The sequence below is a fragment of the Accipiter gentilis genome, chromosome 29, assembly GCF_929443795.1.
Source record: "Accipiter gentilis chromosome 29, bAccGen1.1, whole genome shotgun sequence".
NCBI lineage: Eukaryota > Metazoa > Chordata > Aves > Accipitriformes > Accipitridae > Astur > Astur gentilis.
The window spans coordinates 7,645,807-7,670,567 of record NC_064908.1 but is presented as its reverse complement, the minus strand read 5'-3'; the positions used below and the strand labels follow the sequence as shown (position 1 = coordinate 7,670,567).

The 24,761-nt window shown below is 46.0% G+C and overlaps 1 protein-coding gene across 2 annotated transcripts; it reads left to right on the top strand.

The window, feature by feature from the left end:
• The first annotated feature begins 260 nt into the window (after positions 1-260).
• On the top strand, positions 261-23,665 carry KLHL12 (kelch like family member 12). 2 transcript variants are annotated; one of them, XM_049832929.1, is made up of 12 exons: positions 261-317; positions 578-775; positions 6,297-6,450; positions 7,252-7,469; positions 10,076-10,225; positions 12,006-12,120; positions 14,560-14,666; positions 15,639-15,834; positions 17,061-17,219; positions 18,391-18,489; positions 21,537-21,723; positions 22,083-23,665. In XM_049832929.1, the coding sequence occupies exons 2-12, from the start codon at positions 590-592 to the stop codon at positions 22,207-22,209; spliced, it is 1,698 nt and encodes a 565-aa protein (XP_049688886.1). In that variant the 5' UTR covers positions 261-317; positions 578-589; the 3' UTR covers positions 22,210-23,665. The 2 variants fall into 2 exon arrangements, with proteins under 2 accessions (XP_049688886.1, XP_049688885.1); XM_049832928.1 differs by lacking the exon at positions 261-317 and having other exon boundaries at positions 509-775.
• The last annotated feature ends 1,096 nt before the right edge of the window (positions 23,666-24,761 follow it).

Below are 24,761 nucleotides of genomic sequence, written 5' to 3'. Positions count from 1 at the left end.
GCCGCTGCGGGCCCGGGCACCCGCCCCGCCGGGGTCCCGCTCGGCACCGCTTCCTCCCGCTTCTGTGCGGGACCGCTCAGCCGACCCCGGGTCCCGGGCCCCGGGCCCCGGGCCCCGGGTCGCGAAGGCGGCGGCCGGCGCCGCCGGACGGACGCGGGGCCGGGGCGGCGGCGGGAGCGCGTTGCCCGGCAACCGCGAGGCACCCAGGGGCGGGGTCGCGCGGCGCCGCGGCGCAATGACGCCATCGGAGCTGCGCCGCGCGGGGAGAGGGGGGGGAGGGAGGCGAGGTGTGCGGGCCGGGACCTCTCCCCGCGGCGGTGAGTGCGGCCGGGCCGCCGCGGGCGGGCGGCGACGCGTTTCAGCGGGGAGGCCGCGCCGCGGGGGGGTCGCGGGGCGGCCTGCAGCGAGCCGGGCGGGGCAGGGAGGGAGGAAGGGAGGGAGGGAGGGAGGGAGGGGAGGGGAGGGGAGGGGAGGGGAGGGGCGGCGCGGCGCGGCGCGGCGCGGCGCGGCGCGAGGGCGCCCCCTGGCGGCGCGGCGGGCGGGCCGTGACATGTGGCCGTGCTGGCTGTGCCCGCAGGTGCCGGGCGCCATGGCCCCCCCCAAGGACATCATGACCAACTCGCACGCCAAGTCCATCCTCAACGCCATGAACGCCCTGCGGAAGAGCAACACGCTCTGCGACGTCACCCTCCGCGTGGAGCACAAGGACTTCCCGGCCCACCGCATCGTCCTGGCCGCCTGCAGCGACTACTTCTGCGCCATGTTCACCAGCGAGGTCGGTGCGCCCCGAGACCGCGGGCTGCCGCCGGCCCTGGGTGCTCCGCGGGTGGAGGAGGAAGGGCCGCCCAGTGCTCGGGCTGCTCTCTGTCAAGCTGCTCGGCAGCCGGGCCTGGATCCCCTCGTGGGGGCCCGGGATCCCCCCGTGGGGGCCCTGGGTCTCTCCGCATCCCCTCGTGGTGGCCCGGGATCCTCTCCTGGGGGCCCCGGAGCCCTCTGGGTCCTCTCCTGGGGGCCCTGGAGCCCCTCGTGGTGATTCTAGGTCTCCTCATGGTGGCCCCAGAGCCCTTTATCATGGCGTGGTGGGAGTTACCAGCTGCAGTTGGGACCGTGGTCCTGAATCATTGTCTGCTGCGTGACCGACCCGTGCACCAGAGAGCTGCCGCGCTGAGCCGGCAAACTGGAAGGCTCTGATACATTTACTGATTTGTCTAGTGGTGGTTTATGGTCTTCGTTGCTTCCAGGCATCTCTCTTGCAGAGGGTACCAGCCCCACCTAGGGCAAAGCTGAGTGAGCCGTGGTGTGCGCCTTAGAGCGGGTATGGAATTAAGGCAGCCCTTTAAAACTGAAATGGAGGTATTTAACTCATGTTCTGGTCTCCTTTTCGCACTGGCTGATCAGCTGGTACATGTGGGGTTGTGCTGTTGCTCTTGCGGAGAGGATGTAACCTCTAGCACTGGGCTTGGGGGTGAGACTATAAGCTCCAGTTGCTGCACACAGCAAATCTCGCTTGTGAGGACCTTTGCTCTCACAGTACTTACTGTATTGACTCGTACTACCTGCATGCTATTTTTCTGAATCACTGAGAGGTAATATTTGAGCTAAAGCTAGCACTCATTCGTATTGCTAAATATGAGATACTTTTCCTGGCTTTGTCTTTTAGAAGTTTGAATCAATCTTTGTGTCTTTTTCTTACAGAAGATGCTTTCCTTATTCTAGCAGCTTCCCCATCAGCAGGGAGAAAAATTGCTAAATAGCTCAAAGGTCCTAAAGACCTCCCTGCTAGCCCAGCAGTCCTTGCAGGAGAGAATAATTTTCTTCATTGTTTTATCCGGCAATGAACACTGTTGGCAGACCTGTCTATGTGCCTACGTCTTTCAGTGTTTGTGTTGAGTGAGCAGGTGTCTTAGTTTTCATAGTCCTGTGCAAAACCACCAAAAAAGAGACATATGTAGACTGACCACATACCGATATATTTTCTGTCCATGTCTTCATGAAATTTGTAAATTTGTCAGGTTTATGCTCTTTCTCTGCATAAAGGAAATTTAATTTTTAAAAAAAATACGCAAAGCAAATTTAGTCCCTGGAGGCTGAAGTTCTCTGTTTATCAATAGCTTCAAGGTGCACAGCAGTGTAGCAGACTGTCTCTGCTTCTTTGTGTTTGCCTCTATGTTCCTGTCAATGCTTTTGACTTCCTGGACTTTATCTAGGCAGTCTACAGAGATCTGATCACTCTGTGTGCTACAGAACGTTCTTTGTGGCTGCTAACAAAGGCTGAGGATTGGTATACTTTGGATCTAAGCTGAGACCGTCTCTCCTTCCTTCTTTATACTCTCATTTTAACTGTAACATTGTAGTGACCTTAATTCATAGATGTAATTCTTCCTAGAAAAATAAGTGTGCCCAGTGGGCATGATTGCTCGATCTCTCACGCTCCCAAATTGCCGCTGCTTTAAGGGTTTTACTTCTTTTGCTTAGTTTGTATTTCTTCCAAATTTGCTTTTTCATATGGAAACCCCAAAATGACAAACCTGCCAAGTGGCACACACAATTACCGAGTGTTTGTGAGAGCGTTCTTTCCAGGAAATGACAGCTTGGTAAGCCTCAAAGTGGACCTGCTTCCTATGTGTGTCAATGGCAAGTATGTTGGTGAGTGTAGTGGGACAGCATTTGGTCACTCTCCAAACACTTGTGGGTACAGAGTGTTTTGGCCATGGCTGTAACTTGAGGGAACTCAAAATGCCATATTGCATAATGGACCAGCAGTCTCTGCGAGGGCTTCCTTTGCATTTCCTCGCTCGCCTCCTGTGAATCTGGGGATTACTTGGCTAGCTGTAATGCGTGGCTTTTGTCAGACGTGGGCCGCACAAGGCTTTGTTCAGAACTGATCCCTGGCTTATGTCCACTGTCACTCATGATGATACATCTGTGCATGGCCAGTGTAGCACTGAAACTGTCATCAGAGATTATCATCATCAGGAATTGTGTTTGCCAATCCATGCATCTCTGGTTTCCTTCTTTCTCTCACTTCTGACTTTAACATTTACTTTAAAAAGTTCTCAATCTTACTTAGTCTTAATTTCTTCCCATTTTCTGTTCCCATTTTCCAGAATGAGAGAAGCCACTGATCACCTGTTGAACCCCTGGCTTTTGACATCGCTTTTCTCTACCCCTGTGCTGAGTAGTGTGGGAAAACTGAAAAGCCCATCAGTTTTGCCTACAGGGTTCTTCCTTGTAGTGAAAATTGAAGAGCAGTTTTAGTAAATGCTCCCCTGGATCCTAGTTCTGAATTGGCATTTCTGTCTTTGTTTGGACAAGTTAGCATAATTCGGGATGTGTAAGAGCTGATTGTTGGCTCCACCTCAGAAAGAAACTAGTCTGCCTTCTCTTGGAGGGTATGTTCTAGAAATTGAAGGTGGTTTTTTCCCCTAGAACTTGGAGAAATATTCTTATTCTGAAAATAAACAACTTCTGTTTCCAAGTTCTTACAAGGTCATCTTCACTGTACTGTAAACGCCTTCCAGGATGCAGCGAGCCACGTATTAGCACTGTCATGCCAGCATTTCTTTTCCCCTATAGGTGAGAAGAAATTGAAGGGGTTTATTGCAATATATTTTTGTGTATCTGCATTAGTGAAGGCAAAACCAAGAAGTGGCCTTAAATAAGAAAGTGGATCCAAAATTTTAGGCCTATTCTCCTGCAGAGTGAGTTGCATGATTTATGGATGGAATGGGAGACATCAACATTATGTTTCACAACAGAGCCATGAACTGCAGCCCTTGCCTTAAGGTTTTCAGCAACGTAGGCATCCTGCTGTCTCCAGGTGACTCACCTTAATTATGGGAAAGTGTTTTCCTGGATGCTGCAGTTGATTTCTGGATCTGTACTGCTGCATGCTTTTTATGATGTGTTAAGAAATATGCTTGTATTAGGGAGTATCAATCCCTTATGGCTTTACTTCCTGCTGGTTAGCAGAACTCTGATATTAAACAGCAAAGGGAGAAACTAATCTGAAATTCTAACAGTAGAGGTGTAGAGAGATGTCTCATACCACTAAACACCTACAAAAGGAAAGCTGCTTATACTGTTTTGATTAGCATTGTATGACCATAATTTTGCATTGCTTCTGAGTCCAAATATGTAGATGTATTGTTAAAAGAGGGACTCTCTGTCCCAACAGCTCAGCGCTAAGCACTCTATACAGTCCTCTAACACTGCATATGCAGTATGGAGCTACAGCTCAGAGTCTTCATGGGATGTTCAGAATCAAGTTGTCTCCTCTCTGATACCCTTCTTTAAGGTATGATGCTAGGATCCCAAGTTATTCTGCATCACGTACATTGTGTACCTGAAATATTTTCTTCCTTCCAAGCAATCTTAGCACGTGAGCGAACTGTGAGACAAATAACAACCAAGTAGTGGAATGTAGCAGAAGTACAAGGAGAGCAGGAGGTGATCGTCTCTATAGTATTAGTGTTGTCCCCATGGTTTGTGTTTTGATCAGCAGTATAAAGAGAGTATGTGCATGGCTGATTAGTGAATATTGGTTGTGGGGACAGGAGCTTCTTTACCAGCTCCAGGCTGATTTGTGAAGAACAGAGGTCTACAGCTTCTACCTGATGCAGTGTAATACATTACCAGGAGGTCTGGTGCCCTTGTAATCTGTCAATAGATGTTTGTAACTCCCTATCCTCTTTCTTCTAAGTATGCATGGTCTACATCTCCATTTGCTTGTTGGAATCATATGAGCATCTTGTCTGATCAGTTCTGACCTTTGGTGACATCTGTGTCCTTTATCTGTTGTACCAAACAGCTTAGTCTTGTTTTGGAAATGTTTTGTCTAGCCCAAGTTAGGAGCTCATTTTGGCTTCTAAATGCAATGCATGGCCTGTCATACAGCAGGTCAGACACAGTAATATGCTGTTCCTTTCTGACTCTGGATGCCATAAAGTTCGTTCACTGTGTCAACAGACTTGAATGGCCTCTTACCTCAAATTACTTTGAGTATCACCATTACCTCCTGTGTTTCTCTTCTCTACAGTGAAGCATATCTCTTTGCATCATAGAAATGGCTCAGTCTTAGCAGAGACATTTCTTTTGCCTTCTGCTGCTGTGTCATCAAATGCCTCTGCAGGAATATCCTTGACTGCTCTTATTTTCTCTACTGCTGTATTACCTCCTTTTTTCCTCAACTGTGGCAGATTCTAAGCCAAGTGATCATGCTTCCTGTTCATTGAGTCTCTGCTCAATCTGTCTGTAACCAACTTCAGGCTCATTCTTGGCAAGAAAAGTCAATGGCTTTCATCTGAATCGTGCTTGCACTTCTTCAAAAGTCATGGGGAAAAAAGGTTGGTTTTGCTGCGTGCTGCATGGAGACAGCCTTCTGAGGTCCATTCATACTGACGAGCGTGCAGCTATGTGCAGGGTGTGATTAGTGAGTCCACCTGCTAGCCCATTGTTCATGAATCATCAGATGCTGTGCCAGCAGCTTCGTAATGGATGCACTGAACCACAAAGCTGATGCTTTGTGAAATATAATCTCAGTTTTGTACCTATAGAGGTGCAAATTTGGTGGATTTGCAGAATTTACTGTTCCCAAAGATTGACTGTTGAGAGGGTAACATTCCTTGGAAAAAAAATTACTCCAAGATTGGAGGTGATAAAATGGTCAGGGAACAAAGTCAGGATTGTATAAGTACCATTACTGTATGTACTATCGTTTTCTTTTCAAATGTTTAAGCTAAACCTACATTTAACCTTTAACTCTGAACTTCCTGGCCTATAGATAGTTATCCTTTTTAGGAACCTTTACCATAAGCTTGCAGAATGGATCAGGAATTGACCAGTTAGGAAAGAGTTTGATTTGGTTTGATTTTAGAGCAGAGTGGTGAGGTGGGGACTCTTATGTACACTGCAGCATGTTGTACACATCCAGCCCAGGGAGGAATCCCCCTGGACTGTTCCTTGTAGTAAAGATTGGAGTTACTGCATGGAGGAGGGAGTTTAGTTGCCTTGCACAAATGACACATGTAATTTCTGCTATCTCTAATCTCAGCTTGCTTGTTTTACAATGCAGTTTGACTGTTCTCCTGATCCCTAATGAACTTTGGCTCTTTTACTCACCCTGTAAGTGAATTCTGTAGGGCAATTCCCTCCTTCCCTTATTCTTTCAGTGAGCACAAGAAGAGAAGGGACAAATCTCTGTTGAAACCTCTCGTGACAGATAACATTTTAAAAAACTGCTGACTGTTGTTGGCCATTACTGAAAAGTAAACCTTTGTCTCCCTTCTAATTTACAGCTCTCAGAGAAAGATAAACCCTATGTAGATATCCAAGGACTGACAGCCTCCACCATGGAAATCCTGCTAGACTTTGTATATACAGAAACTGTTCATGTGACAGTAGAAAATGTCCAAGAATTGCTCCCAGCGGCATGTCTGCTTCAGTTGAAAGGTAATTGCCAAGTATCAGCACAAATTGCACAATTGGTGCTGTTTAGAGATTTGGTTTGTCTGACCTTCTGTAAATGGAAGACAGATTGTGGAAGGCATGATATTTATAAGTACTTATGTCAAACTTCTTCTGTTGTCTTGTGCGCTCTGGTCTTATTGGTAGAGGAACTGACTTGGGTGGAAAAAAGATGATAAAACAGGTTATTGTTCCATGTTATGGGCTACTGTATTTCTGCATGAGAATTCCCAAGAGGAATTGTGGGCTGTATAGCACATAAAGGTTACAGCTCAGTCAGCTTATAATAATAAGCAAATCCTACGTGTCATTTGACCTGCCATCATAGCATGTCTGGGTCGTTAACAAACTGGTTGATGTCATTGCACATGCACCTGTGGAGCTATCCCAGGCAATTATCCCAAATCCCAGGCAACTATCAAAAAGACATTGGAGAAAACCTAGAAATCTGGTATGTCCACTAGCATATACATTTTTTGTTTATAATCCATGAAGCTGCGTACAACTCACATTTGAGTCTTTTCCTAGTATATCAGACTTATTTAGTTTTTGCGTTTAAATAGAATAGCCAGAGATCAAAACAGCCCAAACACGTTGTCTACTGCTTAGTGTTTTCACGTCCCTCCAAAGAAATACTTGCATGTGTGTGTTTCTGTAGTATTTTTAAGCTTATTATTTGAGTTGGATTTTCATTATTGTTTAGAACTTTGTTTTCTGAAGCCCTTTCCGAAGAATTGGATTGATAGTAAGCATGCAGTGCTCATTCACCCCTCCAATTTTCCGTAGGTGTGAAACAAGCTTGCTGTGAGTTTCTAGAAAGCCAGCTGGATCCATCAAATTGTTTGGGCATTCGGGATTTTGCTGAGACACACAATTGTGTTGATCTAATGCAAGCTGCAGAGGTCTTCAGCCAGAAACATTTTCCAGAGGTGGTTCAGCATGAAGAGTTTATCCTCTTAAATCAAGAAGAGGTTGAAAAGCTCATCAAGTGTGATGAAATTCAGGTAAAACCTGAAAAGTACCGTTACTGTGCAAAGCATTGAAGTAAAACATTGAAACCAGTCAGAAATCAGTCCATACCTCTAGGGTGGACTTCTCACACAGTTCCTGAATTTGAAATTTAATTTCCAGGAAACTGCTTCTAATTTTTTAGCCATGTAATCTGAAATTGATCAGTAACATGTAGCTTCTATGTAAGAATTTGTTGTCACACAAGTGTTTCTTGCAAGTAAGACAATCACAGTTAGTTACCTCTGCAGAGTTCTTGTTCCCTTGTCTCCTCCTTTCCCTGGAGGAGATTTCAGAGGTTACAAAGACAAGTTGTCTCAATGCGTACATTTCAGAAATACACCCAAGACTTTAACTTATATTTGTAGACCTTTGCATGCTACTCAGCAGCACAAAGAATGCATATGTCATCCCAGGCATTTGGGTATCCTCTACTTCTACAAGCAACAGAATGCATGATGGTTCAGGGTAGTCTGACTCTTCAGGGAGTTATATGCAGATTTAGTTCCCTTAAGGTTGGTTTCTGGAGGATTTACTATTTGGCTGGAACCTGTCAAATACTTTTTTCCATGACTTTCTATGAATAAGTTGAATGTTCCTTGGTAATGGGGAGGCGACTTGATTATTTTTTTTATTGAGATGGACTTTGTTGAGAGTTTGTCATTGATATTTGCTTCAGTTCCAAAAGAAGGGGTTGAAACATTCTTAGAATGCACTCTTAGAAGCAAACCAATGTGAGTAATATCTTTGGTGGAATTCCTGAAAAGCCAATACAGGGGTAGCCAGGGGAGAATTCTTGATGTATGCCTTAAAAGTGGCCTTCATCCAAGCTGACATCCTGTTGTTAATAAGCCTGCTTGAGAAAGAGTATGCAAGATAGCAGTGAAAGACCTGAGTGTATTTGGTGTTTTAACAAGCCGCAGCTTTAATGCTGTGAGGGTTTGAGCTCATGTGGGTTGTGGTGAGTACTGTCATAATGCTTCTGGACAGTGGAGAGGAAATAATGAGGAACTTGAGAGTGACCCAGCCAAACTAATCAGATGACCCACAGGCAAAGTAAAATGCATTGTGGATTTGAAGGACTGATTCAGGCCTTGCAGACACACAGCAAGGTGTGTATTCATTGTAATACCTTAAGAAGGTGAAGGGAGTAAATCTAGGTGTTGCTGTGCCAGTGCAGAGGTGGTGTGCTGTATTAGAGGGTACTGAGGGAGCACCCTCGGAAAATCCCCTGGCTGTTAGAGAAGTATAATGGCAGGTCCTCGCTGTGATGCTGTGTTTAGTGTTACTCATCGTTTATCAGAAAACAGAAATGATTTCATGAACAACAAAAATGTTAAATATATCAGAGGACAGTCAGTTCAGGAGGGAATAAAACGATGTGGGACTATTGCATTTAAGGAGGAGGTGGGGAAAATTGGAAACAATAAAGTACTCTGTTCTCCTTTTGTGAGCTCGGCTTGTCCTTTCCTTGTAATTCAAATAAAAAGAGGCCATTTCAAATTATACTGTAACAAATATAAATCAATGGCTTGGAAGAATTGCCTTACATAATTAACCTCTGTGGCTCCCTGCTTCAGAACTTTCTGCAACAGACAGCTTCAAACTGAACTTCAAAGTTCAGTCATATAGTTCAAAGACCAGTCATATATCGGTGGGAAGGCTCAACCCTCGTATTATAGTATCTACTTTTATCTTCACATTTAATAACAGTTGACAGACCTCATGATAATAAATTCATGTCTGATTTGCTTTTATATTGGATGATCTGAAGATGTGCAAAAAGAAAACCGAGCCTAAATAATATATTACAGAGCTTTTTACAGTTCTTTCGCTTTTGGTAATCACAGGTGTCCAAACCAGAGGAACATGAGGTTCTCTAGAGGTATCAGGCATAAATGGTTTAATCAGTGTGATCTCTGGAAGTGGTATAAGTATCAGCATGTGCTGGTCCTAAATGGAGAGAGAAATAAACAAGACAACAAATAAATTAAACAGTAGAAATAAACAGTAATATTCACGCCCTGAGGTTCTCCACTCTGAAATCCAGTTGTTTATGGTTTCTTAAATGTGGATTGAAATAAAAAAAAACTTAAACATACCTGCTATGGCTCAGGTGTTAAAGGGGCAGTGCGTGGGCAGGGGGCTGCAGGGGGTTAAGCGAGACACTGCTCCGTAAAAAGGAAACGCAGTTCTGATCATCTTTATGATGGTACTTTGCATTTTGCAGGTCTGCTGAGAAGTTGGGGGAGCTGCCTTGCTAGTTACTGCCTGTCACTGTGCTCTCTCACCAGTGGTGGCTCCCAGCTTCTGGCTCTGCTGTGTACCATAAAGCTCACTTTTCTGGCACTCGTACTGCCAGTTGTTGATCTCAGCTGTAAGGCAAAAACAAATGCAGTTTTAAGGGGAAAAAAAAAAAAGAGGGGATTTCATAGTGCTTGTAAATACTGCTCCTGGGAATTTCCGTAACAGACTCTTACTTGAAATGTCCTGCTCTCTTGCTAGCTGCGAAGCAGTGTCAACAGCCTGGAAGTTGTCTGTTCCATGGCAGTAGCTGAAATATTATCCTGTAGTCTGATTAGTGTGTGCTTCCTCTTTCCAGGTGGACTCCGAAGAGCCAGTTTTTGAGGCAGTTATAAACTGGGTGAAGCACTCAAAAAAAGAAAGGGAAGCATCACTGCCAGAACTGCTGCAGTACGTGCGCATGCCGCTTCTCACCCCCCGCTACATCACAGACGTCATCGACACCGAGGTATAGGCAGCCTGGGCCCATGGACACAGAACAGCTGGGAGCCAGTATCTGTGATTGCCATGTTCCCTAGTTAAACTCCTACTGTTCTAACAGAACATGTTAAAAACTGCTTTCTCTGCTGATGCTTTTTGTTGCTGACACTATGGAGTTGTCCCTGTTCAGCAGGAGTGCCCACTGTTTTATTCAGAAGTAGTTTGCTGTGCCAGCATTACAGCATGCTACTTTTCAGCTGGAAGGGTGCCCCATCCAGAGCAATTAGTCAGTTGTCTCCTCTGATATATGTAGCAGCTTTCTGTTGTCATCCATTATAGTTTCTAACAAGTGCTTTCTGCCTTTCATTCATAAGTGCCAGCAGGTCTCCTTCACTAGGCTGAAGGCTGATGGCATGCCGTCCTAGGGAGGTTTAGGTGCAGATGGCAAGCATGTACCTTTGAATGAGAAGGACAGCAGCTGTGTAGGTGCTGGGCCAACACAGGGCTAAGAGCCATATCTAATACTGCTTCTTTGTGTGGCTGGGGTGTTGCAGAGGCAAACCAAAATGTGGATGATGATAAGTGATAATTAAGCTTTTGCAATAGAAGTTTAATTCCAAACAAGAAGTGATGCTGCCCCCATGAAAGGTTTGACAGGAAGGCACAGAGAAATTCAAACCAGCGTTCTGGTTTGATGGCGATGTGAGATAATCGTTGGTTACTAACCCTTGTCACCTGACAGGTGCTGAATAACGTTCTTCCCTACATAGAGAAATGGCTGATTTAGTAACATTCATCTCTAATGTGATACAACTGCTTTTTAGGGATGTTCTTAAATAAGGGCAGCTAACAGGCAGTTAAGTTGTGCCAGAACTAAAATATGTTTAGTCAGATTGTTATGGTCCACTTTAAACTGAAATTGAAACTAATGTGAAAGGGACTGGTACCAAAACAATTAGATCTGTTCCAAAACCAGCCTAACATGGTGTGTACACAGGGCCTCAGCTTTCTTACTGCACAGAATGGCCTCTCCAGTCTGGGAGTGACACACACTGGTGGGACATCATCATCTCGGCATGGAGAGTAGAGTGTTGGCCCTGCATGGCATCATCTCTGAACACCCTGGCCTTCTTGCACAAGCACCAAAAACTTGTAAAAATAAATCTTAACTTATTGCAGCAGCATATAGCACCAAATGCCCAAAAGGGAACTGAACGCGAACATTCAGGGGAGGTTGGCCCAGGCCCTCAGCCAGGGAGGGGATTTACACAGCATTATGCAAAGAGAGGATGAGACTATCCTTGGGCTGCAGGACCCCCCCCACTTACTTTAAAGAAGACCTTACTACTTCAAGCTAATAGATCCAGCTAAACTGCTTCATTGTGCTGTGCTCCTTGTTTCTTCTTTGATGGCAGGTGCATGCTGAGAGTTGATTATGTGGGGCAGATCCAGCCAAACTGATCTCAAGTGTAGTTTCACTGCCAGTCCCCCTTCTCAGCCATACTTCTTCTGGCTTAAATGTAGCAGAAGTGGCTTTTCCTTAGTTTTCCAATATAGTTACTTTCATTGTGGAACCTGCAGTGCCAGACTTTGTGTGAGAATTGAGCCATATCTTTTCAGCTGCAGTCCAGTCTTAAGTTGTCTTTGCATTTCTTTGCGTGCAGTATTTGCACCATGACACTACTAGCCACAGCCTGCACACAAGGCATTTTTATGCTGTCTGAACTGACAAGAGTTGGCTTTAGGACAGTTCTTATGAGGGATCTTAAAAGACATTGCATGCACCAGTGACTCATGTTTTTCCTCAGCCTTTTATACGATGCAGTCTGCAGTGCAGAGACCTCGTAGATGAAGCTAAGAAATTTCATCTTCGGCCTGAGCTTCGGAGTCAGATGCAAGGACCCAGGACAAGAGCACGTCTAGGTGAGCAGCAGAGGAAGGGACACTGAGAAGGTCTGGGGCGTTGGCAGGTATTGTATTAAACACCATGTCTAGTGCCTTGTAGTTGCGCTGAAGTGCTTCACAGCAGTAACTTGTCAATCCACAGTCCCCAGTGGTACAAGAAAGGGACTAGAGCAAAGGACAGAGGTGTGTTTTTTTCAGAGCACAATTGCTTAGTGGCAATGTGGAGACTAGTTGGTTGCCTTTAATCCCAGGCCTCTGCTGTAACCATAAAACCAGTTTTCTGAGTTGTTGGTGCCTCCAGATATGTTTGTCTCAGCATGCAGCTGCCCACGAAGTGTGGGAAGAGTTTCTTCCTGTCTAAAAAGGCAGGTATCAGTGTCAGAAACAAAAAGCCATGAGGTGAGAGGCAGCTGTGTTGCAGTGAAGGCAAGTTTTCAGCAGGGAATCTCAGAGGGGAAGGCACAAGGAGGGAGATGGAGAGGTCCCTCTTTCTTTTCAGATGTACTTTTTTTTTTATTTTTTCCCTAGTCTTATTAAGGGAAATAAATGATGATTTCTTCCTCTATTTCAGTAACTCCTACCAAGCACAGTCACTGAATGGTTAGGAAAATCCTTGGTTTAGGGGTGTAAGCACTTGAGAGCAATATGAACAGTAGGAATGACCTACAGAAGAAGGAAAACTATTTTAATGGCTTCTTTATGACTATGGCTGTTCCTCACATGATGCCCCCTCTCTTATCTTCAGACTCACTCTCTCAGGACTGTCTCTGCCATGCCTTTATCCCGGGCACACTCACAGGGCACTGCCATCAGTGCCAGCATTGGCTCGTTTTTCTGCAAGCAAACCTACCTGCATGTTCTCTGGTGCTGCTGCTTTTGTAGTGGAGAGGGACCCTGAAAAAACTCTTCGTGGCCATTTCCTGTAATTGACAGTGTTTTAGGGGACAGAAATAAGTTCAACCACTAGAGGAGGAGGGCAAATTAGGTTTGTCAGAGACACATTGATTAAACTTTTTTGGCCTGAAGGGAATGTTATTATGATGTGGTTTGACCTCCAGCATAGTCCAGGCCACAGCATGTCTCCTGGTTTTGTGGGAATATCCTACATTGGTTTCAATGACATGCAGTTCAGCTCAACCTGTCATTTTAGAAAGACATGCTTCACTTTGTTCTTAGTTGAAATGCTTCACCTGATAAAGGAGACATCATAAAACTGTTTTATTGTTTAACTGTACAGGTTAAAACTGTGCACCTTATTGCTAAGGTCCATTTTCTGGATTCAGCCCTACCTTTTTTAATTGATTCAATACCATCTGCTGTCAGCAATGCTCCTATCATGTGTCACTTAAACTGTGATCAAGTTGTGTATTAACTTTCTATGGGATAAACTGAAATGATTGCACTTTTAGCTATTAGACTGGACAGGAAGCTTTGCAAGTTGTTGTTGTTGGAGCTCTTTTGTGAATCCTTCCCAGGTTTTTTTTTTTCATTATTATTCTTCATCTGAGGTGGCAGATGTTTTGCTTTGTGACAGACAGGGTCTTATTAAATCTTTGTTGTTTGGTGTTCAGTCCTCTGCAATGAAAAGCTGGACAGTTCTCAACTCTAGTAAAACTTCCTGTTACAGAAAGGGCCCAAGGGATCCAGAGGATGCTCATCTATTTTTAAAACCATGATAGAAGCCTACCTTCAAGGTAATCATTACAAGGGAAGTTAAAACTCTCCAGGTCACAAGTCTTATTTAGCTGTCAGGGAGAAAATAAGAAAAGTTCAGGGACCATCTCAGAGAAAAGAAAGTAGAGGAAAGGCAACTTTGAAATAAAATACATATAAATGTGTTTTATCATTTATGAAATAAATTAAATAAAATACATATAAATGTACATATAAAATACATACTGGGAAAATATTTCATTAATTTTTCAGGCTTCAGTCAGCCTGACTTGTTTCTCGGTGAAGTGGTGAACAAAGGTGCCATCTGGTCTGGATGTCACTTGCAAATGAGGGGAGAAGGCCTTGTTTTGTGAGGAGGCTGCAAGAAAGCAGCCATCCTCCTTCAGCTTTCATGGGGTGGTAAGAGGTTTGGGAAAAAATCATGGAAAGAATACAAAAGAAGATACAAACGAGCCAACTTCAGCACCTAACTTAGCCAGCTTGTCTTCTCAAATGCCTCTATTAGGAGGAATAGCTGTCCAGCAGACAGCTCCTAACACCTGAGTTGGTCTTACTGCTGCGCACCCTGGAAGGGTTTCTCTCTCTTTTTCCCCACTGTGGATAGAGGGAGTCCAAATGCCTGTAGCCAGGTTAGGTGCCTGCTTCACAGTAGTGATGAAGACAGGGATTTAGAGGCAGCTTGTTGCACCAAGGAAGGCTCTGTGTTTCTTCGAGTGTTTCCCTTGAGGTGACCCTTTGGTTGTGAAGGGATTGACTTGACTTTGCTCTCCCTTTTTTCTCTAGGAGCTAATGAAGTCCTGCTTGTGATTGGCGGCTTTGGCAGCCAGCAGTCACCTATTGATGTTGTGGAGAAATATGACCCAAAGACTCAGGAGTGGAGTTTCTTGCCAGTAAGGAACCATTTTTGACCACCACTGGGTTGAACAAGCTGTGATCAAACACTGATCCTGTAGCATCAACTATATAACATTCCTCTTTGGGTTATCCTTTGTGTTCTGCTTAGAATTTCTGACAGAAATTCTTTAGAGTTGCTAAGATTTACATAGTGAATGCTGAAACTGCTTCACATTTGCAGATTTGCTAAGTAAGCTTTGTATAAGAGGTGGTTGTCATATTTCTAATCAGATGAGCCTACAGAGACCCACATCTTTTTTGTGGGAGTGAGAGCTATCATGTTTCTTATTGAAGAGGTGTTAAGCTTTAAGGTTAGTGATGATAATTGAAATGTCAATAGGAATAGTATAATCAGTCCTGCTTTCAGGCAGACTGCATGATGTCTCTGGTTTCATTGTTTCTGAGCATAATGGGAGATAGTAAGGAAGAGAGAATTCCTGCACTGAGGACTATTTCTACCCAAATTTAAAATCACCTTTATCTGTGTGAAATGCTGGAGAACTGCGTCCTCTTTAATATCGCTAATCACAGAAGACCCAGTATCACCTGGTGTCCCAAAATTCTGTTCTTTTTTGGATGCTAAAAGCTTCGGGTATTTTCATCAAATATTCTGAGTCTCCACATTTTCCCATTAACAATCTCTGCAGAGAGCCAGTGGGAGGCACGCAAACGTCTGAGATGCATCAGAGATTCAGTAGCAGCATAAGATAAATGACATTTAGTGCAAAATGTTTTAGTGCAAAGAGACCTGGCCATGAGAAGAGAGCATGGCAGAGACAGAGTACAGGCAGAGGAAGGCAGACACAGTCATTAAGGTTGTATCTTTTAAATCCATAGTGCTGCTTGCCTCTGTGGTAGTGGGGCACTTTCCAAAAGAGCAGCAAAAGAGGATGGAAGAACAGCAGTTGGTCTCCATGCATCATTGTTATTTCCTCTCCTTGACCTTTTTGGTTTTCTGACTGTTTTAGAGCATTACCCGTAAGAGGCGTTACGTTGCTACAGTGTCCCTGCATGATCGGATCTATGTGATTGGGGGGTATGATGGTCGCTCTCGTCTCAGCTCAGTGGAGTGCTTGGATTATACATCAGATGAGGATGGTATCTGGTACTCCGTGGCTCCAATGAACGTACGGCGAGGCCTGGCAGGAGCCACGACCCTTGGAGGTATGTACTGGTCACTGTACTGGCAGGGTAGTACAGCCTGTTCAGTTCTCATCCTGAAATGCCCTGAGCTGGTATGTGCCAAGTGGGATGGCTTCGAGGGAGGAGGCGAGTCTGAAATTCTGCCTTCTTGTCATTTGGATGTATAAGTGGAAAACATGTGGAGCTCTGCCTCCACTTCATTTTTATGGCATGTGTCTGTGCATCAACGGGAAGGAACACTATGACGGATTATGGAGTGGGAGGCTCTCGGGGTGGTGACAGTGTCACATATTACTGAGCACAGGACACCAAGTACAGCAGTAACCATCCAGCACTGGAGAGAGGCTGAAACTGGAGCGTGTGCAGAGAAGGATTATTAGGACAGGCTTGGAAGAAGAAAACTACTTTACTGAGCAAACCAGAACACTTCAGCTTGCTTATGTTGGCAAAGCAAAGGCCAAGAGGAGATATGATTGTTCTCTATGAGTATAAGTTGGCATGAGAAGGAAATGGGCAATATAAGAATTGAATACCAACATATGATTATAAACAGGTCAGGGAAAAGTTGGTGTGGAAAGGAGAGGAAGTTTTCTAGCCACTAAAATAGCAGTTGCTCTAATGAATATTCTGTGCTTTAATGCGTATATTAGAATATCTTCTTAATAATTAATATTGGTTAAGTCTTATTAAGTGTTATTTAGATTGTTAATAATCTATTATAATGAAAATTCTGTTAAAAATGCATCTGCTTTGAAGATGACAAATTTGTGAAAACATTGCATGAATTAGGTTCTCCAGTATAAGGGACTGATCTTGATGATCCAGACAAGTCTTTTGGATCTTCTTTCCTTTTGCTACCTGTCTGTTTACTACCTTGTAAGCATTTACTTGTGGGAGGTGCTGACATGATGCTAGTGATAGGCAGGGTTTGGCAGTGTTTCAGTAGGTTCTGCAGCATGGAAAAAATAACTGGGGCGTGTGTGTTCCCTTTCATCTATCAGCAAGAAGCAGATGTAAGGGTCAGATGGGTTTTGTATGTTTTGTTTGTTGGCTCTGTGTGCAGGCTAATGCAGTGAGCTCAGGTGAGGAGGCTGGGTTTGTCTCAGCTCCGAATGTGCCAAGATCCATAGTTTTTCCTGTATTTTGCAGTCCATGTTGTAGTTTTGCTCCATCTGTGAGGGCCTTCTTGCTCCATGTGCATGCTTGATACATGACTCGCTGAGTCCACCCTCTGTCTAACATTGCAGACATGATCTATGTTTCCGGTGGGTTTGATGGAAGCCGACGTCACACCAGTATGGAACGATACGACCCTAACATTGATCAGTGGAGTATGCTGGGAGACATGCAGACAGCACGGGAAGGAGCGGGGCTTGTTGTAGCTAATGGAGTTATCTACTGCCTCGGTGGGTATCTTTAGGACGTCTAGGCATTCTGCAAATACTTGCTTTTTACAGAAATGACAGCACAGATGCTGTCTGTGGGAAGCACCAATTATGTCACGTCCAGGTAGAAGAGAAGGTTTAACTTCACTGCACTGGGCACTGCACTGCTCTGTTGGCAAATGCAGCCTGTTCTCACTGTTACCATTGCAATGGCTTAGACTGGACCTGCCATATAACTACAGTAAATGCTGTCAGAAGCAAATTGGACACAATCAGCCAACATTTGAGGGATGGCTGAAGTGCGTGGGATAAGCAGTGCCAGCTGAGGTTTGCATGGACTGGGCAGTGGCTAAAGTGCCCTACAGATGAAAGAGATAGCCACAGAACAGAGGGTCCATCTGCTCCACACAAAGCAATGTTGGTTGTAGTGCTCCAGAACTGTATGCTGAGCCGTATGTTTTCCAGCTCCTCTCTGTAGCACTCGTTTAATTTTCAGAGACCCACACCAACTGTGAATATGGTGAGAGTGCTAGAGGGCAAATCACTCTGAAGACTTCAGTAAGCTTGTTCTGTAGGTACACCTTCTGGGCCTTGGAAAAGGCAGGCCCAGTGCTGTAACCACATTTGTTGCAGTCCTGTTCAGTGGAGTCACAGATACTGGACACTGGTTTATGGGTTTCACTTTCCTCTCCCAAATTCCTCTTCCTCACACTGTCCCCCGAGGCAGATGCTCCTTTGCTGAAGCTGCATAATGAGATTTCTTGGTATCCTCTTGTGAAACAGCTCCACGTAGCCTCCTAGCTTCAGCTGGCAGCTGTGGGCTGCAGCATGCAGACCCTGAGCCAGTGCCAGGTCTGGAAGCTATACATCTGCTTTAGTGGGATGGCATCAGCATGCTCAGAGGCAGCTTTGGACAGTGTGGTGCTAACCTGGTTGTACTGGTTTGGAGAGGTGATGCTCTCTCCCAGCACGGCCCGGTGCAGTGCAGGGGCAGAGCTCGCTCTGACCTGGCTCCGGCCTGGCCTTGCAAGCTGCAGGCATCCTCTTTGTTCTGCCAGCCCCAGCACGCTGTGAGTTGTGCTGATTGCAGTGCAACACTGTGCTAAGGATGAACCAGGCGTGTTATTGCTCTCTATGCAGAAAACATTTTCCAGAAGTCAGATCCATTGTTTGCTCCTGTATTTTGTTTCAGGTGGCTATGATGGGCTGAACATACTGAATTCTGTAGAGAGGTATGATCCCCACACTGGACACTGGACAAATGTCACCCCAATGGCCACTAAGCGCTCAGGTAAGAGCCCACAGTGCCTTGAGGTCAAAATGTTTTGTGCTGCACTGAGGAAGCAGTCACTGCTGGTTTGTTCTGCTGCCCTGGAGGACATTGACTCACCCCAGTGGGTGGTTTGACTTTGAGAAGGGATGATTTTAGGATATGCTGACTTAACTCCACAAGAGAAAGATTAATTTTCACATGCCTGATGTCTCTATCCCATGCTAAGATGTGTATAGAGGAATATGGGGGGGGTTATAGGTTACAGGAGGGGAGAGGAAGCCTTGTGTGACTTCCATAACTAGGAACAGCACATGGCTTGGAGAAAAGCTAGCAAGGAACGAACTACAGACCATAGTGCAAGACAGTGGGACAGTTTGCTAAGTTGGTGCTCGTCAGCTGCACAGGACATGGCAAAGGCAGGAGTGCTCTGGCAGGCTGGTCCTTCACCTCCTCTCTGCTTTGTGAAATGCTGAGCCGCAGCTCCTGGAGCAGCAGTAACACAGAGAGCAGCACTGCCAGGGCAGTGTCACTCTGCAACAGTCTTATGCTAATTACTTGAAACATGGTGCAGTCACACATGAATTACCTGCGACTAACTCTTATTTTGTCTTTCCTGCTTGGCATTCTATCTGAGCTTTAAGTTTGGCAGCTGTATCTAGGAGAAAAATATAGTTTAAATCCTACTTTTGGAATAACTTTCTGTCTCGGCTGTCCTTCATTTCTCAAAGGAGTTCTTGTGGGGCTCGTGCAGCTCCTGTGTGCTCAAGTGTTGGCCCTCTGCTACCGCATTGTGCCTCAGGCCACCTGCCCCAGACCTTTACGGCCATGCTAGCAAGTAGCCATGGCCTTGATCAGCCACGTGTGGATGGGCAGGATGCTCAGTGCCACAGCTTTGTGTTTCTCAATGGTGTAGTTCTGCTGTGCTTACAGGCTCTCTTCCAAAACTGTTTTGAAGTTGCTTTTTTTCCAGTTCTTTCAATAAATGCCCTATACAATTAGCCTAGGCAGCATTGTTTCTGTTTGTTGCCTGCTGCAGTGTTCTGGTTTAGGGACAAGTGCTGGTTACTCAATTAAAACTGGTCTCTGTTCTAAACATATTTAAGCTTTCTTGTTCCTGTAGTGGCATTCACCAAAACCCCAAGCTATAAATACTTACTCCTGTGACAGCGCTATTCCTGTTAAGTGTGGGTTGGAAAGTATTTCCCATATGCCAAGAATGGATTTGATTTAGAAGTTGGTTACTTTCCACATCCGAGAAGACCCCCCATTCAAGCACGAGAGAAAATCTGTGGGTTTTCCTATGTCAGAGGCAACATGCAAGACCTATCCACGGATCTCTAGAAAGCTTAAGGATGAGACAGCTTTCCCCAAGGGGTCTGTTGTGTGCACCAGAAAAGATGGCTTTGGGTAAGACCAAAAGCAAAGAGTTCAAGGGGAAAACCTTTTATAAGAAGGGTTTCCCAGGTCCTTGCTAGTTTCCCACAAGACTTGAAGGCTTTTGGTAGCAGTGCCTCGGCCCGCAGAGCAGGTTCCTCAGTACCAGAAGTGAGCAGGAACGTTGTGGGGCTCTTGACCCTGGCACTGGCTCAGCGAGGTTCCTTCCTTAGTGCTGTGACCTGGAGCACCAAGATCTGAAACAGGGCTGTGCCCAAGAACTTTTTTTGACCCACGTTTTTGTGCTGCTGCTCTGTGGTACTAACACCCCTAACTACTAGTAGCTTAGATACCAGTTGCACTTGCAACCTCCATCCTGGTGTCAGTTCCAGTCCATCCATCCTGGTGACCTTGAACCCTCTAGGATTTATTTTGCCCCAAGGCTTTGACGCTCTTTCTAGAGTTGTCTGCATGCAGGTCTTTGAATTCCAAGAAAGACCAGGACTAAAAGTAATCTTGCCTTTACTCACAGAGTTTGTCTCCTCCTTGTTTCTCTTCATCTCTTAGGACAAATTCTGGAGGTAGGCCACCCCTCAGAAACCACGGCCATATTGCATTGCTAGACCCGACTTTCCTGATTAGGCCTTGGTCTGGTCTCTCTTCTCAGCCAAAGTCTTCGTCACTGAAGCCATCAGAGAGCCCACTGGGGCAGCCTGGCCACTCCCAGCTGTTTTGGTGCTCTCAGCAAGGACAGACAGTGAAAGTGAGATTGCATTTAGTGGAACAGAAAGTCTCTTATACCCTGTTTGTAGAAGAAACAGATTGGTGCCCAAGAGCTGCAGGGTAGCTGGCTTGTTTCCTTTGGGATATTCATCAGTGCAATGTGTTGATGGTAACAGCCTGGCAGGGTTTACTCTGCTCTTGAGATGCAGCTCGAAACAGCAACGGCTGTCGGCAAGAGCACCTAAGGCCAGTAAGTGCATTGTTATCTTACTGCCTTCTTTGGTGCTTTACCTGAAGGAGGCTGCAGATGAGGAACAGAGGCTGGCAGGGGTTTCTTTTCTGCTGTTGTCATAAATTCCCAGTTGGACCAACTGCATTATTGACTGCTTTTACTGCGTCAGGTGAACAGATGCTTCAGCCACTTACGCCTCTGTCACTGTGCAATGGACACCAGTTTTCATTTCCCTGTCTCCCAGAGGAGCAACGTCAAAGAAATCCCTTCTCCAGCTTCACATAGAGCAGCGTCATTCTGCTTGCTACAGCCAGGGGCTGGGTGACACCAGGGAGCCAGAAACACCAGAGAAACCTGTCTCCGTGTTGACAGAGTCCCAGACAGCAACCTGCCAGCAGAGCAAGCCTTGTGCTGGTCTGTTCAGGGAGTCGGGGTGTCTTTCAGCCAAGGTTAACATCTCATGTTGCTAGTGCTGCCCTGGCTGCAGTGTTGCTCAGTCCCCCTTATGCCAGAGATTCAGCAGCATTTGGTACAGTTACAGCTTTTCATGTATTGTATTGGAGACAACAACAACAGAAGGCACTGGGTTATGACAGCTCTTTTGTGGGAGATGTAAGAAAACATCCTCTGAAGAGAGAGGAACTGACCTAGTTCAGGCTTGTAACAGCGAGCCCCAGGCATGGTGCTGACAGTGTCACTCGTGGGTGTAACTGTGCCACCTTCTCTCTCTCTCCAGGGGCTGGAGTGGCTCTGCTGAATGACCATATTTATGTAGTTGGTGGGTTCGATGGGACAGCACATCTCTCCTCCGTGGAAGCCTATAATATTCGCACTGATTCCTGGACAACTGTAACAAGCATGACAACTCCCCGCTGCTATGTGGGGGCCACCGTGCTGCGGGGAAGGCTGTATGCAATCGCTGGGTAAGTGGCTGCCCTGGGCTGCAGAGGGAGATGCCCTGCATGTCTGTTTGCTGGAAGAAGCGAGTTGAGGTGATGCAGCCTACTGCCCTGTCTCAGGTGGCCTCTCCTCACATTTACATTTCAAGCTTTATGAGAGGAGAGAGCCCACAGAGTCACTGTGCCCAAGCTAAATAGGCAGCATGATGGTCCAGGGCCAAGACAGGCAGGAGTGTGGCAGCAGACAGCAAAAGGGAACCTAATGCAGTGGTTTCATTTCAGTCCATTCCTGCTGTATGCAGCTGTCCATCCTCCCAGGAAGGGCTCTGAACGCCTCAACCTCTTCAGTGGCATCCCTCACCTGTAACTTTCTCTCCTTCCAGATATGATGGCAACTCACTGCTGAGCAGCATTGAGTGCTATGATCCCATCATTGACAACTGGGAAGTGGTAACCTCCCTGGGGATGCAGCGCTGTGACGCTGGAGTCTGCGTCCTTCGGGAGAAGTGATCTGGAGGGAACTTACAAAGGACATCCTAAAAAGTCTCGGCTGGAGGAAGAGTCCCAAGTGATTTACAGTGACTGTTCTTGAGAGTTGTGGATGCTGTGGAAATAGGCACCAGAACAGCAGCTTTCTGTGCTGCTTTTGACTTGAGCATGTGCATAAACGTGTTATCTCAGCAGTCATTTGAAATCGGGAGCTCTGTGTGAAGCTGGAGAAAGGTGGTGAAGTAGGTCAGGAGAAGCTGCATTCTCTGCTGTTTCTGTGGCTAAGTCTATCGGCAGAGCAGAGATGGCCCCAGCCTTGGTGACAGCCAGTGTGGTGAACGCTTCTAAGGACATGTACATACACAACTGGGTGGTCTCTTCAGCCACTGCAGGACCGCACGGGTCCTCTGGTTGCTCTCAGCCACGTGGATGTGTGAGGGTGAATCCAGCTGCTCTTATGTTCCAGCTTCAAATCATCTTGTACATACTGAATGTTGAAACATGTTCCTCAAGCGCACATCAGTGCAGAGCCAAATTGAGTGAGCGTGTATAAGAGGGTCCTGCACTGTAGCTGTGTCTGCAGGTTCCTCACAGGTCTGCACACAAAAGGAGTCGCAGATTAAAGCTGTCAACTACTGAGACCCAAAAGCCTGAGGCTGCAGGGGGCAGAGTGCAGGAGGAAAAGCTCATTGCCTGGTGTAGAAGCAGGTCTGCAGCAGTTGTGCTCAGCAAGGTTCATCACATCATATTTCCCTCAAAAAGCTTGACAGATCCAGCTACAAAGCACTGTTTTCTGGCAGCGGGAGCCTTGCTATGATGCAGCAGTGCCTTTGCTCCTACCCCTGTGGGGAGGTCAACCTTGTAAAGGCTGAGGCCCTGAAAGTAGGGACACAATTCCTACTATCCCTGTAGATCTTGCTGGTGAGCGACTGGGGTTTGTCCCTGGACAAACCTCTGTCCAGTGCACCCACATCAGCCTTTCAGTCAAGTTCATTGTGTTGATTTTCCTTTTAGCTAGGATTTTTCTGCTTCCAGGGCTGATTTGGAGTGACACCCATGATTCTGTTTTGCCCTTAGTTCTCAGCTGTTTATTGTCCTGCCTCGTAACTCCACACCTTCTTACACTAGCTATCCTTCGCCTGCCCCACAAACCCCAAGTGAGAGCTTCATCACTGGGTCACTAGAGCACTCTCTCCTCAGCATGTCTCCTGCCTTGCTCTGTTTCTGGGAGCATGGGCTCTCCTCTGCCATCAGCTTGGCCCCTGCAGTGCCTGGGCTCTGTGTAGTGCTGCTCGTTGAGCTTACTGCTGACTCCTTGCTTGGGGGACAGGGTGGGATCAGGGATGTGGTAGCATGACTTAATTATGCACTTTCAGCCAATGCTCTGACTTTCTGCGTTTGTTTCTATCACACAAGTGTTCTGTGGTTTTGTTTCCTATGTTTATTTTTTAATGAAAATATAAAGAATAAAATATTTCCTGAGCCAGTGGGAATTTAGCTTCTGTTCTCTACCTTCAAGACATCTGTCTAACTACTGTGTGGAGGATATGTACAAACACCGTGTTAAACCAGGCAGCCACCATCAGCTGTGCCTCTGCCCTGCAGCTTCAGTGTGGTAGTAAAAACCAACTGCTCCGTCTGTTGAGATCCACGGCACAAAAACCTATTGGGCCTGGAGGACTTGCTAACTGGGGGTGAATTTCTTGCAAGATCTGCTTGAGAAGACTGTGGCAGCAGAGATGAGGAAAAGGCTGTGATAATACTGTTATAATAGAGCCCACAGTTGCAAAAAATAACAGCTCCTTTGTCCACCATGGAAGTGTGGGATGAATGGAGCCCAGTATTAATTCATCTGTCAATGGCGAAGCTACAAAATACACCTTCTGCTGATTTCAAGGCAAACTGCAGCATCCTGCCCCAGCAGCCTTTGATGACTGAATGCCCTCCCCACTGCCTGATCCCCTAGTAAACACCTGACCCATTATTCTAGATTTTAAATAGCCTCTCCTGACACATCTCCCTCAGGATGAATTTCTCTGTCACTCTTTAGCCAGCGAGAAGTAAGTAAGGAACCAAACAGGTAAAAGGCCCCATTTGGGAGAGTGCAATATTCACAAGCACTCACTGATTTCACATGTGGATCTGTCATACCCTGTGTGCCTCTGACACCTGCAGGGAGACAAACACATGGAGGGGGAGTTTCCAGGCTCCAGTACTGAACCTGGAGCTGTCAGTAGCTCCTCTCCTTTCCCTGACCAGCCCTGCTCTCCTGCAAAGGCCTCAGGTGGGATTCAGCTACAGAAGTGTCTAGTGCTGAAAAAAAACATGTTGGGTGTGTGGTTCTGCTGAAGCTCAGCAGACTGAAGTGCCAGCATTGGAAATGGGTCACAGCAGGACATGAGACGCCATTACCGCCTCTCTGGGACAAGATGTACTGAAGGGTTTGAAGGGGAACCGGCATTTCCAGCTAGATAATGAACAATATAAATCGTCCAAATGGTCTGCATCTGTGCATAGCTGGAGATGAGAAAACTTACAGGCTACTGTTGAAGGTAAAATAAAGGGTCAAAATG

Excerpts from the sequence above, each read along its gene's own strand:
- KLHL12 (XM_049832928.1), top strand. The coding sequence starts at position 551 with ATGTGGCCGTGCTGGCTGTGCCCGCAGGTGCCGGGCGCCATGGCCCCC. Across the intron at positions 14,667-15,638 it reads AGGAGTGGAGTTTCTTGCCA|AGCATTACCCGTAAGAGGCG; the intron begins GTAAGGAACCAT and ends TGACTGTTTTAG. Across the intron at positions 21,724-22,082 it reads AGGCTGTATGCAATCGCTGG|ATATGATGGCAACTCACTGC; the intron begins GTAAGTGGCTGC and ends CTCTCCTTCCAG.